We start from the raw sequence: 14659 nt of genomic DNA, 5'->3' as shown, positions 1-14659 counted from the left end.
CTCCCATTACTCATTTGGTAAACATGAGTTGAGTGTTTGCTTTACCCAAAGCTTTTATGAATGAGTACTGAATGAGCTGGGAGAAGGGGTGTCCCTAAAACAAATAAGACACCACCCTTTTTCAAAATGACCAGACTTATGCACAAGTTCAAAGGAGGTAAGGATGAGTGGAGATTTTGCAGTATGGGTGGCATTGGAAAGTGGGTAAGATTTCAGTAGAGAGATGGGTTCTTTTCTTTCCTTCCCCTCCCCTTTTTAAAAAAAAAAAAAATCTATTTAGCTATACTTTAAATCTGTTGGGTTTTTTTGTTTTGTTTTGTTTTGTTTTGTTTTGTTTTGTTTTGTTAATCTCCCATTGTACAGCTGCCAGGGTGGCTCAGTTGGTTAAGCATCTGACTCTTGATCTCAGTTTAGGTCTTGATCTCAGGGTCATGAGTTCAAGCCCTGCTTAAACAAACAAACAAACAAACAAAAAACTCCCATTGTATTGAGTGTCATAAAAAAACAAGCCAAAAACTAGGATATAATTTTAAAACGTTGATTCCAAATATAACCCTCAGATGATGCACTAATCTCACTAAACAAATAAAAGGCAAACAGACCTTGAAGCAAAGTTTGTTTCTAAAACATGTCATTCTTTACAAATGAATGGGAGCTTTGGACTTCAATGATTAAACCAACTAATTTCAAAAGCTCTGATATTTGAAAACAAAAGGAAATAAACTGTTACGATTATGCCCAGGTTTATTCTAAACTCAGAAATTAGCTTTTCAGAGAATTCTTTTTCTGGCTGCCAACCTCTCAAAATCCTGACTTGCTAAGGATCATGGGAGTTTTGTTACTAAGGACAACTGAGTCTGGGGGCCACTGCCAAATGAGGAGAGTTTATCTCCAGCAAACTCATGCTATGGAGCTGCCTGAACTCCCTTCCTGCCACGCCCCACCTCCCCCTTCCCTTCCACCTCCCCCCAATCTCCTATCTGCCAACTCCCTGGCTTTGTCTTTCTGTATTCTGTCTTTGATATCTGTACCTTTCATGTCAATGTCTTCAGTCCCAATACAGTGCCTTGAATGGTTATAGTAGATGCTCTGTAGATACTTGTTGAAAGAGTAGAATGGATGAAAAATACTTATAATGAGAGAATTGGCTTTTTTCAAGATTAGCTGCCAGAACTTATTACTGCATAGATAGGTCTTGGAATAGATAAAGCAAGTGGCAGAGAGTGTAATAGTGTAGTTCAGTAGGATAAGGAAAGGTTAACCTGTAATACAGATGGAAAGGTGTTGAGAGTCAAGGGCATCTCTACATTTAGTGAGTTCTAAGCCATCCATAATTCTGGTTAAGATCTGGAGAGGAGTGAAAAAGGTGTTCTGGGAAAAGAGAATGAGATCAGCTGAGTGGGAAAAGCTTGTATTAGGGGATAGCATCAAATTTAGTTAGATCTTCACTGTAGGACAGAATCAGATGTAGAAAATGTGGAGTCTGGCATCTTCTAGGCAACACATGTTTTCACTTAGTTTTTGTTTCACAAAAACCCTCTAAAGGGAGGTGGCATTATCCCGACTTACCGATGTAAAACTGAGGCTCTCTGGGGTCACTGGGCCTGTGATGGCCACAGTGGGATCCAGGGCTTTGGTTCCGTAAGCCTAGTCTGTGTGCTTCCCACATGAGGCCCTGGCTGACATGTGTCTGGATTGGACTGTTTAGGGGAAGTGTATAGGTTCTCAAGGCCTTCTGAGATCATGTAAACAGTGTGTTAGAAATATTATTTTGTAATTTTAATACAAGATGTACATTTTTGGTGGCTGTTGTTAATATAGTAACTTTTTTAAGGAACAATTTTTCTCTAGTCCCTCTTCCTACTTCTTTTCTTCCTTTGGTTTTTCTATTCTCTTTTTCCCTCCCTTTGATTTCTCTCTTCTTTCCTCTGTCCCCCATAATTTTATTTTTCAATAATACAAACCTGAACTTGAATCATTCATTATTGGTTCTATTTATCAAAACATGTATTCCTCATTTTATTTTTGACACATTCAAAAATTTTTAAAGTAACAGAATTTTCAAAGAATGTTCACATTTCTGTCTCAGCGGTGCCTTTTTTTTTTTTTTTTTTTCTTAAATCTCCAGCTCTGTACAGTCCAGTAGAGAAGTTTCCCCCTCACTGAGAGCCTGTCTACCAGAAATTTTAAAGCCATGGGGCTCTAGTGTCCTTTTAAACAAAAATGACACCTGGTGGCAGATCTGTTCAATTACAAGCTTTATTGCAATTCATTTGTTGTACTAAGAGAAAGAACTAGGCAGCTTAGGACAGTGAATTTAATGTGATTGCAATCAATGACAACTTCAGTATGTTTCACAAGACATACCCAAAGCATGTTCTCAGTACTGTCTGCCTTAATTTTCGTTTCCTCTCATTATCAGCAGGATTTTATACCCAGTACTAACTTATCATGTGTATTTCCTCATGCAAATAATTTTTCTTCAGTCACTCATTAGGGAAATCTGAGTATTGACTTTTGTCTCACATATATTCTAGATACAAGCTTGTTTATTAATTATATGTATATGACTTTTTCCATCCTGTTTATCATTTTGTTTAAAGATCTTTTTTCTACTATGCTAAATCCATCTATCTTATTTGATATTCTCCATTTCTCCTCCCATAAACATGCAGCAAAACAATCTCCCTTATAGTTGACTTGACAGTTTTTGCAGTGTAGAGAGTGGGGTACAGCCTCAGATGAATCTTCTCGTAATGCACTTAAAGTCTTTTTTGGCAAGATGGGGAAATAGAGAACTTGAAAAGTAACATTTGTCTCTGTTTTATCAGGTAATCAGGTTTTATCTCATTAAATCCTCCCCTGTGCCCCAAGGTGGGTGCTGATATTGTCCCCATTTAACAGGGAGGAAACCGAGCCCACCCAGCCAATAGGAGGTAGACCCAGGAGCAAACCACAGACACCAAAGCCCAGCCTCCTGGCCGCTGTGCTTCGCACAGTCTGTGGATACAGACTTCCCCCAGCCTCTGTTATATAATTATTGGGTCATCTTCTGTTGTGTTGTTTCTGGATCATTTTAGTAAGCTCTTATAAATATTTGAGCTTCTTGGAATTTCAGTAGTTTTCCACTGTTCAGTTTTTCTCTTTTGAAGCCAGTACCCTTTGCATGCTTGTCACCTTGACACATATTTTTAAATCACTACCATTGTTATCATTAGTCAGGTCCTTTGCCAAAAGTTATACTTGACTCATCTATATTATCCCTTTTTAATAACTAAACAGCATTTCTAGTATCCAGCAGTGATACTAACATTTTTTTCTGATCCCCAGTTTTCTGTTTCTTAGGGAAATCATTTTACATTAAAGTCATGAGCGTAAGCCAGTTACTCGTTTTAAATAAGTATTCATATCAATATATTCTCCAAGCTGTAGTTCGTCAGAGTTTCCATCTCTGAATATCCCAGTTACCGAATGCCTCGTACATGTACAGGGCGCGTGGGCAACACAAAGGAGCGGGCAGTTCTCCCCGCAGGCCGGGAAAGGCTTCAAAGATGAGGAGCCGAAATTTTAGAAAATAAATGCAAGATTCAGGTCAAGTTGGAAAGTACCCTTCACGGGGGGATCATTCAGTGACAAGCCTGTGGCAGGCCTATGACAGGCGCTATGCTCCGCAGTACCCTGTCTAATATATCCCCTCATACAGTACCCTGTGGATCATAGCGAGCTTAGCTCTGGTGGCACTTACTTATCCTTTGGTGGAAAACTTAGAATCTGATTCATGAATTCAAGGGGCCTGGACCCCATTTACTAGTCATATAAAACTTTCTCCTGCAGGATTTCTAGAGTAAAGAAAGCTGACCACTGTCTCTTCCGACGGCCATCCTCTGTCCACACATCATTGGCCTTAGCACGATAGCACTGTGTACAAGTGACACGTCTGACAGTTAGCAAGCATGGGTGGCTCCAGAGCAGCAGAGAGGAAGGATGCAGAGTTTCATGTCCCTGTGAATGTTCCCTCTCTAGGTGGGTGACCAGATCGTCGAAATCAATGGAGAGCCTACGCAAGGCATCACACATACTCGAGCAATTGAGCTCATTCAGGCCGGTGGAAATAAAGTTCTTCTGCTTTTGAGGCCAGGAACTGGCTTGATACCTGACCACGGTAAGTCACATAGCTTACCTGGAGCCAGAGGTGGCCGGGGTGTTAGAGAGGGGGCAACAGCAGCAAAGGAAGCGCTGGTGGAAGGGGAGAGAGGATTTACTGGCTAGTTCAGAGGTAAACAGCAGAGCCATTATAATACTGCAGAATCAGTGCCTTCGGGCCTGATTGTTTTGTTGGGATGGAATTTGTGAAGCAGTTTCCACAGGAAACATAGAGTTGCTTTTGTAGAGAAATGTGCCTGTAAAAAAACAAGAATATGGGCAGCGAGTGATACATTTGAAATCTCTTCAAATGCTAAGAACTTTAGGCTTTTCTGGTCACTTGCCGAAAACACGTTACTATGGCCCACCTGGGGTCAGGGAGTCAGATGTGGGACCACGTCTGGACTCCGGTGCTGATCCTCAGCTTCCCGGGTTTCACTCTACAGTTCTGAAGTATCACAGGATTTGCAGCTTATTGTTGAATCAAGTGCACTAGCCTAGAAGTAGAGTACCACACCACTGGGACGTGTCCCTTCCAGTTTCCTCCCCTCAGCCCCCAGAGCTATTGAGGGATAAGTCTAGACATGACCTCCTACAGTCCCCTCCAGCCTGTAATTCTTTGACTGTGTGATCTTCCACCACCTGCTTGTAAACCATACATTCCCAGTGACATCTTTGCTAACTGCGCTGTGATTTTTTTTTTTTTTTTTTTTTACATAGTCCTAGGCTTTTTCTCTTCCTTCTTCAGGTTTGGCTCCTTCCGGTCTGTGCTCCTACGTGAAACCTGAGCAACATTAAGGCTTTCAGGGCTTTTCTTGGTCTTTCCTTAAAAAGACTTGGTAAATTTGCATGTCTTGTAAATCACTTCCTTCTTTTTTTTTCTGTTTAATTAAAAATGCTATTAAATACATCTCTTTCTATCTTCTGCACTTTTCAGTTCTCTTTTGACATTAAATTTGACAGCTTAATGCAAGAAAGTTATTGACAAATGCCCACGAAACCTCGTTCTGGCTACCTTTGGGTTGGGTCTCCTTTACTAGTGATTTTGGCGTAGCTATAAGCTGTATCCTTTGATAACAGCCAAATTAGTAAGCTTCCTGAACCAAGTAATTTGGTTTGATTTTATTACTTCTTCTAAGTTTTTTATTGGGCGTTACTACCGTATATGATGTATAAATTCTTCGTATCACGAATTATACATAAATTATTGGAAGAATGACTGCTACTGTGTGTATTTAAACAGCCTACGAGTACAACCACGTCGTGTACAAGCGCAGCTGTCTGTGTGCTTGTCTGTGTATACGGCCCGCCTTTATCAGGCGCGTTCAGCGTATATACTCAGACTATTTGAGCAGTTAGTCCAATTCAAAGGGCTGTCAGAGTTCACAACTTATATTTTAGAATTATAAAGAGGAACTGTAATAATGTCCCACTAAAATCCCTCTTTGCAGGTGATTGGGATGTTAATACTCCTTCATCTTCAAATGTGATTTATGACGAGCAGCCACCATTTCCCCCATCTTTCCATTCTGCTTCTGTATTTGAGGAGTTTCCCACGCCAGTAATTGAAGAATCTTTGATGAGAGGTCAGATATATGAAAAGACAGAGGAATTAAAAGATGGTGTGCCTGAAAAGAAAAGCACTTTAAATGAAAATCTGTCTGATAGAAAGCAGCACTCTTTTCTCCAGAAAAATGTGAATAAAAGGGATCCACCCAGCAGTCATGGGCAGAGTGACAAGAAAAACCTCTTCAGAGTAGAAAACAGTGTTACACAAAGAGGCAGATCTGCTAGTCCCAGAAAGCCCGCCGGCCGACACGCAGAAGAACATTCGGACAGGCTTCCCAGTCCTCTACCAGCTGACCCCAAAAGAAGACCCAGAGATCGATCACTTAGCCCCAGGAAAGGGCAGATGGACACCAGGGCAGGTTCTGGACAGGAGCACTGTGGAAGAAGCAGAGGACGGTCTTCCAGCCCAAAACAGCAAAAACCTGAAGGAAACAAAGGCCGAGTGAACACCGAAGCCAGATTATCAGAGTCTGAGAGTCAGAGAGGAGGGGGCCGTGCAAGGGACGGGGCCGAGCAGATCTCCGAGGGCAGAGAAGAATCAGGTGTTGTCCGGAAAGACACAAAGCAGAGCCAGTCTGGAAAAAACAGAACACGGTCTCCAGAGAAAAAAAGCAAGAGAATGGAGGAAAAGTCTCTCCCATCCAAAAAGACTAGTACTGCCGCTGGTAGAGTATTATCTGACCGGGAGAAAGGAAAGAAGGCGACCTTAGGAGAGACAAGTTCCAGCAAAGAGAAGCCAGGAGAAAATGCCAGAATATCAGACAAGAAGCTGAACCGGGATCCTGAAGAAAGGATGGTTTTAAACAAAACCCTAGCTCCCCGAGGAAGAGAACAAGAGGCAGCCGACAGAACCAGAGAGAGCGGAGGGTTCCAACCTGAGAGTGCTTCTCCCGTTAAGAAAACACCCATAACTCCGGGGCCCTGGAAGGTTCCAAGTGCACTCAAAGCCGCAGGCACTACTGGTGTGGCCGAGAAACGGCTGTGACCTTTGGTATAAAACAAAGAAAAACAAGTTGTAATCTTTTCTTACTGAAAAATGGCACTTTTCCAAAACAAAACCCCACAAAGTCATTTTTGCAGAAATTCTGAAGCACACTCATTTTAATTTGAGCATCCTGTTAGCCAGGCTGCATGAAGGGCCTCAGGACGACTGTGAGCCAACTGTCCCGGGGCAGCCGCCCTTCCACGTACAGCTGATGTGCCTGCTCCTGGGGGGCCCAGCCCGCCTCCGTGGGTGTCCCCACCCACACGTGCGGATATGCACGGTGCAGTCACAACTCACTTGATACCTGTGCCAAGTTATCTACTGTTTCATGTCTCTTTTATCCGTCTCACTCAGCTATTTCCACAGGAATGAAAAAACTAGGTTTGGCTTGGAAGTTGATATTCTCAATAGCATGCTGCATGTTTACAGAGAGACACGTTTGAGTCCTTGCAGAAGAAGGAACTGTTAACTCATCATTAAACATGGCAGTTGCCTTTTCTACCAGCTACTGGTGATGGCCCAGGCCCAGCTTAAAAATGAAACTCCAAAACATCACTACTGAAAAGAAAAACAAATGGAGTCAGAAAGCGACACTCCCTTTGGTTTTTTAATTCGGCTGGATCAGGTATTTCAAGTAACTTAAAGATATTACTTACAATCAGATGTTTAAAATGAGCTAGTGCTTTAGGCAATGAAGAGTTCCTCTCCTGCTGTATTATCCAACCCTGATGTGGTCGTAGCATCTCAGGTCACCCTTTTCCTTCCGTTTATTTCGTTACAAAACCAGAAAGAAGCATGTGGAAATACTGCTTACTGCTGTTCAGAGAAAAACTGCCAGGTTTCTATTTCTGGATATTTGGGTTGGACCTCCTACTACTCATTCGTTAGTCATTACTACATAGTGCGTACGTGAAGAGTCAAAACATGGTACGGATTGTGAGGGCCTCGAGCAGCGAGCAGTTTCACAGATACAGACCGGGCCTCCGGCAGCAGCCGTCCAAGCTCAGGTGTTTCGAAGCGGAACCTACATTCAGACCTGCTCAGCAAGAGGACAGACGTGGCAGTAGACAGCCCTTGCTAGATCTGATTTCGTTTTAATTTCTAGCTACAGTAACTTATTTAAAAAACAAGAAAGGGAGACTAGACATCTGCTTAGTTTGTACATTTTCAGAATTCTTTTTAAAAGTCTAAGTAAAGATGTTTGTTGGGAGGTAGAGACTGTTTTTAGCTCCATAAAAGAGATCGAGGATTTTCAGGTCCCTGAAGTACCATTCGGTAGCAGCAATGAATAAAGGACCGATCTCAGAACACAACCATTTTATGGAGTATTCGAACATACCTGTTCCATCACCCGGGTTCATCTTGTTCTTGTGAAATATGGTACGTCCAGGCCCTGTCCTCTCACAGTCCGACTGTGAAAGTCTTTAATGTACCAACTGAAGCCCCCCTTGTAACTGAGACATGCCTTCCCAGAGTGAGATTTCTGAAATCCCCTTTCATCCAGAACTATATTTACCCACCTCTTGTAACTACTTGAATAGAGAAAAATTAGGAGACTTGATCCATGCTAAGAATTTAGCACCACAGAAATGATTTATTTTCCCTATAGTCCACAATTAGTGATAAAAATCCTATTTTTATTGTTAACTGTGACATAACTTTGATGTCATATGTTGTCAGTCTGATGTGGCTCTTTTCTTTCTAAGTAACCTTCGTCACTGTACTGATTATATACCGACTTAGCAATGTGGCCTTGGAATGCTAAGCAAAATATGGATGTACTGGTTGTAAATGTTTATATAGTGTACAGTACCTTTATATATACACCTGAGGTTCTGATTAGAGAAAGAGATCTGTAAATTGCTCGTTATTTTTTATATAGATATTAAAAACAAAAACAAAAATCTGTTTATGGCCTGCATTTCTTTGTCTGTCAGGCTTATTTAATGTTGCTTTCCCTTTACGGGGCTAATTCCTATCACAGTCTGAGTCCTCAAATAGATTTTGTTCCTCCAAGTGAGGAATGTTCAAAATCCTACAATCAGGAAGACTCAGAATGATGACTTTTCCTTCTATCTGTATGTAAACCTTGAAATTATCATTATGCCTGTTCATTGTAAAGAAAATAGCTTTGCATAAATAATTTGCTACCCCTCCAAAATCTTTCCTTCCCTGTCGGAGAGAAAAGGACTTGTCCTATGGGAAGTTCAGCAAGTAGACCTTGCTAATGGATAAAGTAGTGTAAGTCCAGTTTACTGTAAGGTCACGAAAATTTTTCATCAGACTGTGGCATTTCAGCAGTAAGTCATTTCATTTACTACAGGTTACACTTACTTTCAGAATGAAGTGTTTTGACTTGGGTTTCATTTAATTTTTGGTGTGACTGACGCCCAAAACCTATTTCACGCCCATGGTTATTTTACTCTTGCAGGTAAACACAAAGTCCTACCATTGCATGAACTCACACTAAAAGTGAAACCCGAGCCCCACAGTGGAGCTGTGCGCCATGGCAAAGGCTATAGGAAGTGGCACCAAAATAGTTTGGATGGACCTGTTTTCTCATGGAGTCCTGGGATGCTAGTGCATTGTCTTGCTACCAGTGAGACACCGAGATCCTAGTTACATCAAACTGTATAAACCAAGAAGTCTCAGACACAAAAGCATTTGGCTTTTTATTTCTACATGAAAATATCTTGGGTTTTCCCTTTAAATATATATTCCCACGTAGGAAAAGCCAGATGCTTTTAAACACATGCACAAATGAAGAATTTCATAGTATGTCCGACATTCAAAGAGTGTGGTTTAGAAAAGCAAGGACTCTTCTAATTATTTAAACTGTGTAACAATCTAATGACCTCTACAAAGATGTGTTTAAGCTGAAGCTCAGTCCATAGGTTGCTCCTGCAGAACACTGGTAACTGGTATAAAAACAGACTTTTGCACAAAATGTGACGTTTTGCTCTAGAATGAAGACTATATCAGAGCAACTTTTTACATCATTGTGGCATGCTCCAATGCCTGAGAACTATCTGCGTGTGTTAAACATAACAGGCTGATTTATTCAGGCAGCTCTTGACTGGTCCTGCTCTCAAGGTTCATCAGCAATACGACGACTTGTTTAAAGCATGCCATAATTATTACATGAAGTCCGTAATCTCTGCTTTAGTTAACTGAATTAGTTTAAGAGAGCCACTAACTTGGGATCGGTCTTCATTGTTGCTATGCAAGACCGCCTCATGGGAAGAGCGTGATTCTAGCCACTAGAGAACTCTGAATCTTTCTCATCTACACTAAAAATATGAAAACATAGCCAAGTGCTTTAACTTAGTCTAAACCTATGATTTTGACAGAGAATCCTTTGGGAATTTGTCTGTTTCACAGTGTTTGCAGTAAAGCCAAGCAGAACTATTATTAGCAAATACACAAATCTAGAGGCTTATTTTGTCCTTAATAAACAATCATTTGTTACCTTGAGTAATACCTTATTACAGCTTATATGCTCAGGCATGCTGCAGGGAAGGTATGGAATTATTGCACATTTGTGAAATTCAAACTTCCTTATTCAAGATGGACACCAATCACTGCAAGAAGCAAAGGATTACTTTAAATGATTAGTCAATACCTGTATACATGAAATTAACTTTGATGAATTTCTCCATAATCCCAACTCTTATGCCATATTGGGAGTCAGACCCACTCAGCCCACTATGAGTGTGTAAATCTAAAACATTTCAAAAGTGAGTAATTAATTTGGAAGGATGCTGGGCTGTTATTTTTATGGTGCCCGAGTCCACTTACTTATAAATACAACGAACCAAAATGCAAAGACCCATGAGCTAATACTCTGTGATACCATTCTCAATACCACTCTGTGGTGTTTAGAATTTTTCTACGGGTCTCTGAAAGTCAGGAAACCATATGCTAGTTAGGCAAGTGTTTAGTTATTCAACTATACAAAATATTTGACTTATACTTTAGCTATAATATTTATAATATTATACATATTTAGGAAATTTCAGGTTGTACCTACATACCAATTTTAAAAGGGATAATTTTTCCTGATACAAATTATTAAGTGAACAGGTATTTCTCTTAACCTTCAATAATTATTACTATTCCAATTAAATGTATAAATGGCCTAATCTAGCCCTGTTTTTACATCTTGGTTTTGTTTCTAGGTAACAGCTAAATCTTACCCAAGTATATTATAGCTCACTCTTTTTGGGGGATCAAAACAAAATCCCAAGTTCCGGGGCACCTGGGTGGCTTAGTCAGTTGAGCATCCGACTCTTGATTTCGACCTGTGATCTCAGGGTTGTGGGTTCCGGCCCTGCATCAGGCTCTGCTCTCAGAACGGAATCTGCTTGTCCTTCTCCCTCTGCTCCTTCCCCTATTCGCACATGCTCTATCTCTAAAATAAATAAAATCTTAAAAAAATAAATAAAAGCCCAAGTTCCTAGAAATTATACAGAGATAAACAAAGCACTAAGGGTTCTCCTGAACCATGAAGTTACAACCCTTCCATCCTAACAGAAAAAAGTTGCATGAACATTAAGTTCCTCGAGGTCTACTCATTCATTCTACACATACATTCTATTTATATTGAGGACCTATTGTGGGGTCAGGTACTGTTTTGCATTCTGGGGACCTAAAGAGTAGACAAAAATTCCCACCCTAAAGGGCTCACACTCTAGTGGTGGGGAGAGGAGTGGGGTCAGAAACAACTAGGCAAAAAATAAGAGAGGGGAACCTGCAGAGTAGGAAGATCGTCCCTTCCACGTACACACCAAGGCTGCAACTACATATAGTGCAACTCACTTGGAGAATGACTTGACGACTAGCAAAAATCTCTTCCGCTGCTGAAGATACAGAGAAAAAGCCACATTGAGAAGGGCAGGAGGGGCAAGTAAGGAACCAAATCCTTGGCAGGTGGGAGGGACAGTACATGTACAGTACTTCCCTCCTTGGGGAGGGAAGGGTTCAAACTCCACATTGGGCACTCCTGCCCCAGCCCTGGGGATTTGTTCTGGGAAGATGAGCCAGACACACCACCCCCCACTCCCCACCCCATAACTCTTTCTTTGAAACTCTAGGGACTTTGAAAATCAGCAGGGCTTAACTAGGGGAAAGCCAGAGGGCTATAGGAAACTAGAACTCTGCTCTTAAAGGGCCCTCCCATTATAGGAGTCCCAGAAGGAGAGAGAGAAAGGAGAACTTAAAAAAATAATACCTGCAAACTTCCCTAACCTGGGGAAGGAAACACTTCCAGTTCCAGGAAGCATAGAGAGTCCCAAACTGCTGAACACAAAAAGGTCCACGCCAAGACAAATAATTAAAATGTCAAAAATTAAAGAGAGATTATCTTAAAAGCAGCAAAAGAGGAGGGGAAAATGGTGGTGGAGTAGAAGGACCCCAGGCTCACCTCTTCCCATGACTACAACTAGATAATTATATCATCTTAAACGTCCCCGAAATCAAACTGGAGACTGACAGAACAAACCACAACTAAAGGTAGAGAAGAGGCCACATTGAAGAAGGTAGAGAGGTAGCTTGGGAGAGAAACTGATCGTGGCTGCCACGGTCACACAAAAGGGCAAGAAACAAACTGGCACACGGGAGAACATGGGGAAAATGAATTCCCATAGCAATTGGCTTGGAAATGAGAGGGCCCACATTTTGTCAGTTCTTAAAGGTTGCGTGCTTGGCTCAGGGAGACCTCAGAGAACATTGGGCTGCTCTTGGAGAAAAGCCAGGGCAAACAGCCAGTGGACAGGCAATGTGGACACAGTGATCTGAAGAGCACCTGGGGCACACAGTGGGGAGGTTAGTTGCTCACTTTGGAGTGTGTCCCAGAGAGGCAGCATTCGTGGAGAGATCCCTCTGGGAACAAAGGCACTGGTGGGTACCATTTCTCTCCCCCACACCTCACCATAAGCATAGGGCCATCTGTAGGACCCAGTACAGTGCCACCACTCACTACCCCCCACTGCCTAGACCAAACTCTGCCCCACCCCCACGCTTTGGTGGAACTGTTCATCCCAATCAGCTTCCCTCAGTCACAGAACCACAGGTCCCCTCCCTCAGAACACTGGCCCAAACCCCTGCCCACACCACAAAACTCACACTCTGGGAGTTTTGTAGAGCCTCAGTTCTAGTGGCCGTGGCAACAGTTCTCATTTCAGAAGCAGACCAGAGCTTAGCTAGTTAAAACTCACCATATTCAGGCCAGGGTCCAATACTGCCCATAATAGCCTAAGAGAGCCTCTGCAGATGATTGGCCTGAAGGACAAAGTGGCCATGACACAATAACAGAGCATACACAGCACACATTAGAGACAGTCCCAGAAGTGCCAGGCTCTGGGGAAATGGTACAACACACTGGAGGGCACAACAGGACCTCTTCTTCGTAAAGCCATTACCCTCAAGAACAGGAGATGTAGCTGTCATTCCTAACACAGAGAAACAGACACGAAGACTTAGATAAAATGAGAAGACAGAGGAATTTATTCCAAATGAAAGAACAGACGGGCCATGACCTGAGTTACAAGCAAAACACACATAAGTAACATGACTGATGGAGAATTTAAACCAATGGTCAGAAAGATACTTGCTGGACTTGAAAAAAGAGTAGACGACATCAGTGAGACTATTAACAGAGAGAAGGAGTAATATACCAGAGTTAAAGGGCTTAATAAACAGGGTGAGAAAACGCTTGATGGAGTGAACAGCAAGATGGAAGAAACAGAGAAACAAATTAATGACCTAGAATACAGAGTAATGGAGAGTAATCAAGCTGAACAAGGAGAGAAAAAGAATCATGCAAAATGAGAATAACTTAGGGAACTCAGTGACTCCATCGAGCCTAACATTTGTATTGTAGGAATCCCAGAAGAGAGAAAAAAAAAAGATCAAAGATTTTATTTGAAGAATAGCTAAAAACTTCCCTAATCTGGGAAGGAAACAGATATCTAGATCCAGGAGGCACAGAGAACCCCCAACAAATTCAACAAAAGCAGATCCACACAAGACATAATGTAATTAAAATAACAAAATAGAGTAATAAAGAAAAAATATTAAAAGCAGCAAGACAAAAGAAGTCAATAACTTACAAGGGAAACCCCATAAGGCTATCAGTGGATTTTTCAGCAGACACTTTCCAAGCCAGAAAGGAGTGGCATGATGTATTCAAAGTGCTGAATGGGGAAAACTGGCAGCCAAGAATACTCTATCCAGCAAGGCTATCTTTCAGAATAGAAGGAGAGAAAAAGAGTTTCCCAGACGGGGTGCCTGGGTGGCTCAGTGGGTTAAAGCCTCTGCCTACGGCTCAGGTCACGATCTCAGGGTCCTGGGATCCGGGCACGCATCGGGCTCTCTGCTCAGCAGGGAGCCTGCTTCCCCCTCTCTCTGCCTGCCTCTGCCTAGTTGTGAGCTGTCAAGTAAATAAATAAAATCTTAAAAAAAAAAAGTTTCCCAAACAGAAGGAGTTCATGACCAGTAAACTGGCTCCACAACAAACATTAAAGGGGACTCTTTGAGTGAAAAGGAAAGAAATGAGAGTATAAGGTAGAACACACAAGAGTAGTAAAAATGAACATTCCAATAAAAAAATCAGTCAAGGAATTCACAAAAGGATGTAAAATCTGATACCATATACCTAAAATACAGGGAGGCAGGGAGTAAAAATGGTTTCAGACTTAAACAACCATCAACTTAATACAGACTGCTAAATGCAGATGTTAAATACAAATCTAATGTAACCATATATCAAAAAGCCACCAATAAACATGCAAAATAAAGAAAAAGAAATCCCACTATATCACTAAAGAAAACCAGCAAATTATGAAAGGGAGAAACACAAGAAGGATCAGAGAAAAACTTCAGAAACAACCCAAAAATGTAACAAAATGGCAATAAATACACATTTATCAATAATTACTTTCAATGTAAATGGACTCAACACTG

General features: G+C 41.5%; 2 protein-coding genes across 9 annotated transcripts in view; one reads left to right on the top strand and one right to left on the bottom strand.

Moving 5' to 3' along the window:
- Positions 1-8592, top strand: part of MAGI3 (membrane associated guanylate kinase, WW and PDZ domain containing 3) — a 229229-nt gene extending 220637 nt beyond the window's left edge. The window contains exons 20-22 of one of the 3 annotated variants that reach the window (XM_032881406.1): positions 4024-4162; positions 4892-4982; positions 5595-5705. In XM_032881406.1, coding sequence (XP_032737297.1) covers positions 4024-4162; positions 4892-4941 — 189 coding nt within the window. In that variant the 3' untranslated portion in view covers positions 4942-4982; positions 5595-5705. Of the gene's footprint in view, positions 1-4023; positions 4163-4891; positions 5154-5594 lie in introns of those variants that run through there. The other 2 variants (XM_032881404.1, XM_032881405.1) reach the window with 2 other exon arrangements.
- PHTF1 (putative homeodomain transcription factor 1) overlaps positions 6613-14659 on the bottom strand; it is a 66417-nt gene continuing 58370 nt past the window's right edge. For 3 of the 6 annotated variants that reach the window (XR_004385446.1, XR_004385447.1, XR_004385448.1), the window contains 2 exons: positions 10167-10278; positions 6618-6698 (listed from right to left, as the gene is read on the bottom strand). The gene's annotated coding sequence lies outside the window, so the exon portion shown is untranslated. Of the gene's footprint in view, positions 6699-10166; positions 10279-14659 lie in introns of all 6 variants that reach the window. The other 3 variants (XR_004385443.1, XR_004385444.1, XR_004385445.1) reach the window with 3 other exon arrangements.

This window comes from Lontra canadensis, unplaced genomic scaffold (genome assembly GCF_010015895.1).
Source record: "Lontra canadensis isolate GAN:19392208 unplaced genomic scaffold, GSC_riverotter_1.0 scaffold75, whole genome shotgun sequence".
NCBI lineage: Eukaryota > Metazoa > Chordata > Mammalia > Carnivora > Mustelidae > Lontra > Lontra canadensis.
This window is presented reverse-complemented; position numbering and strand designations above follow the sequence as displayed.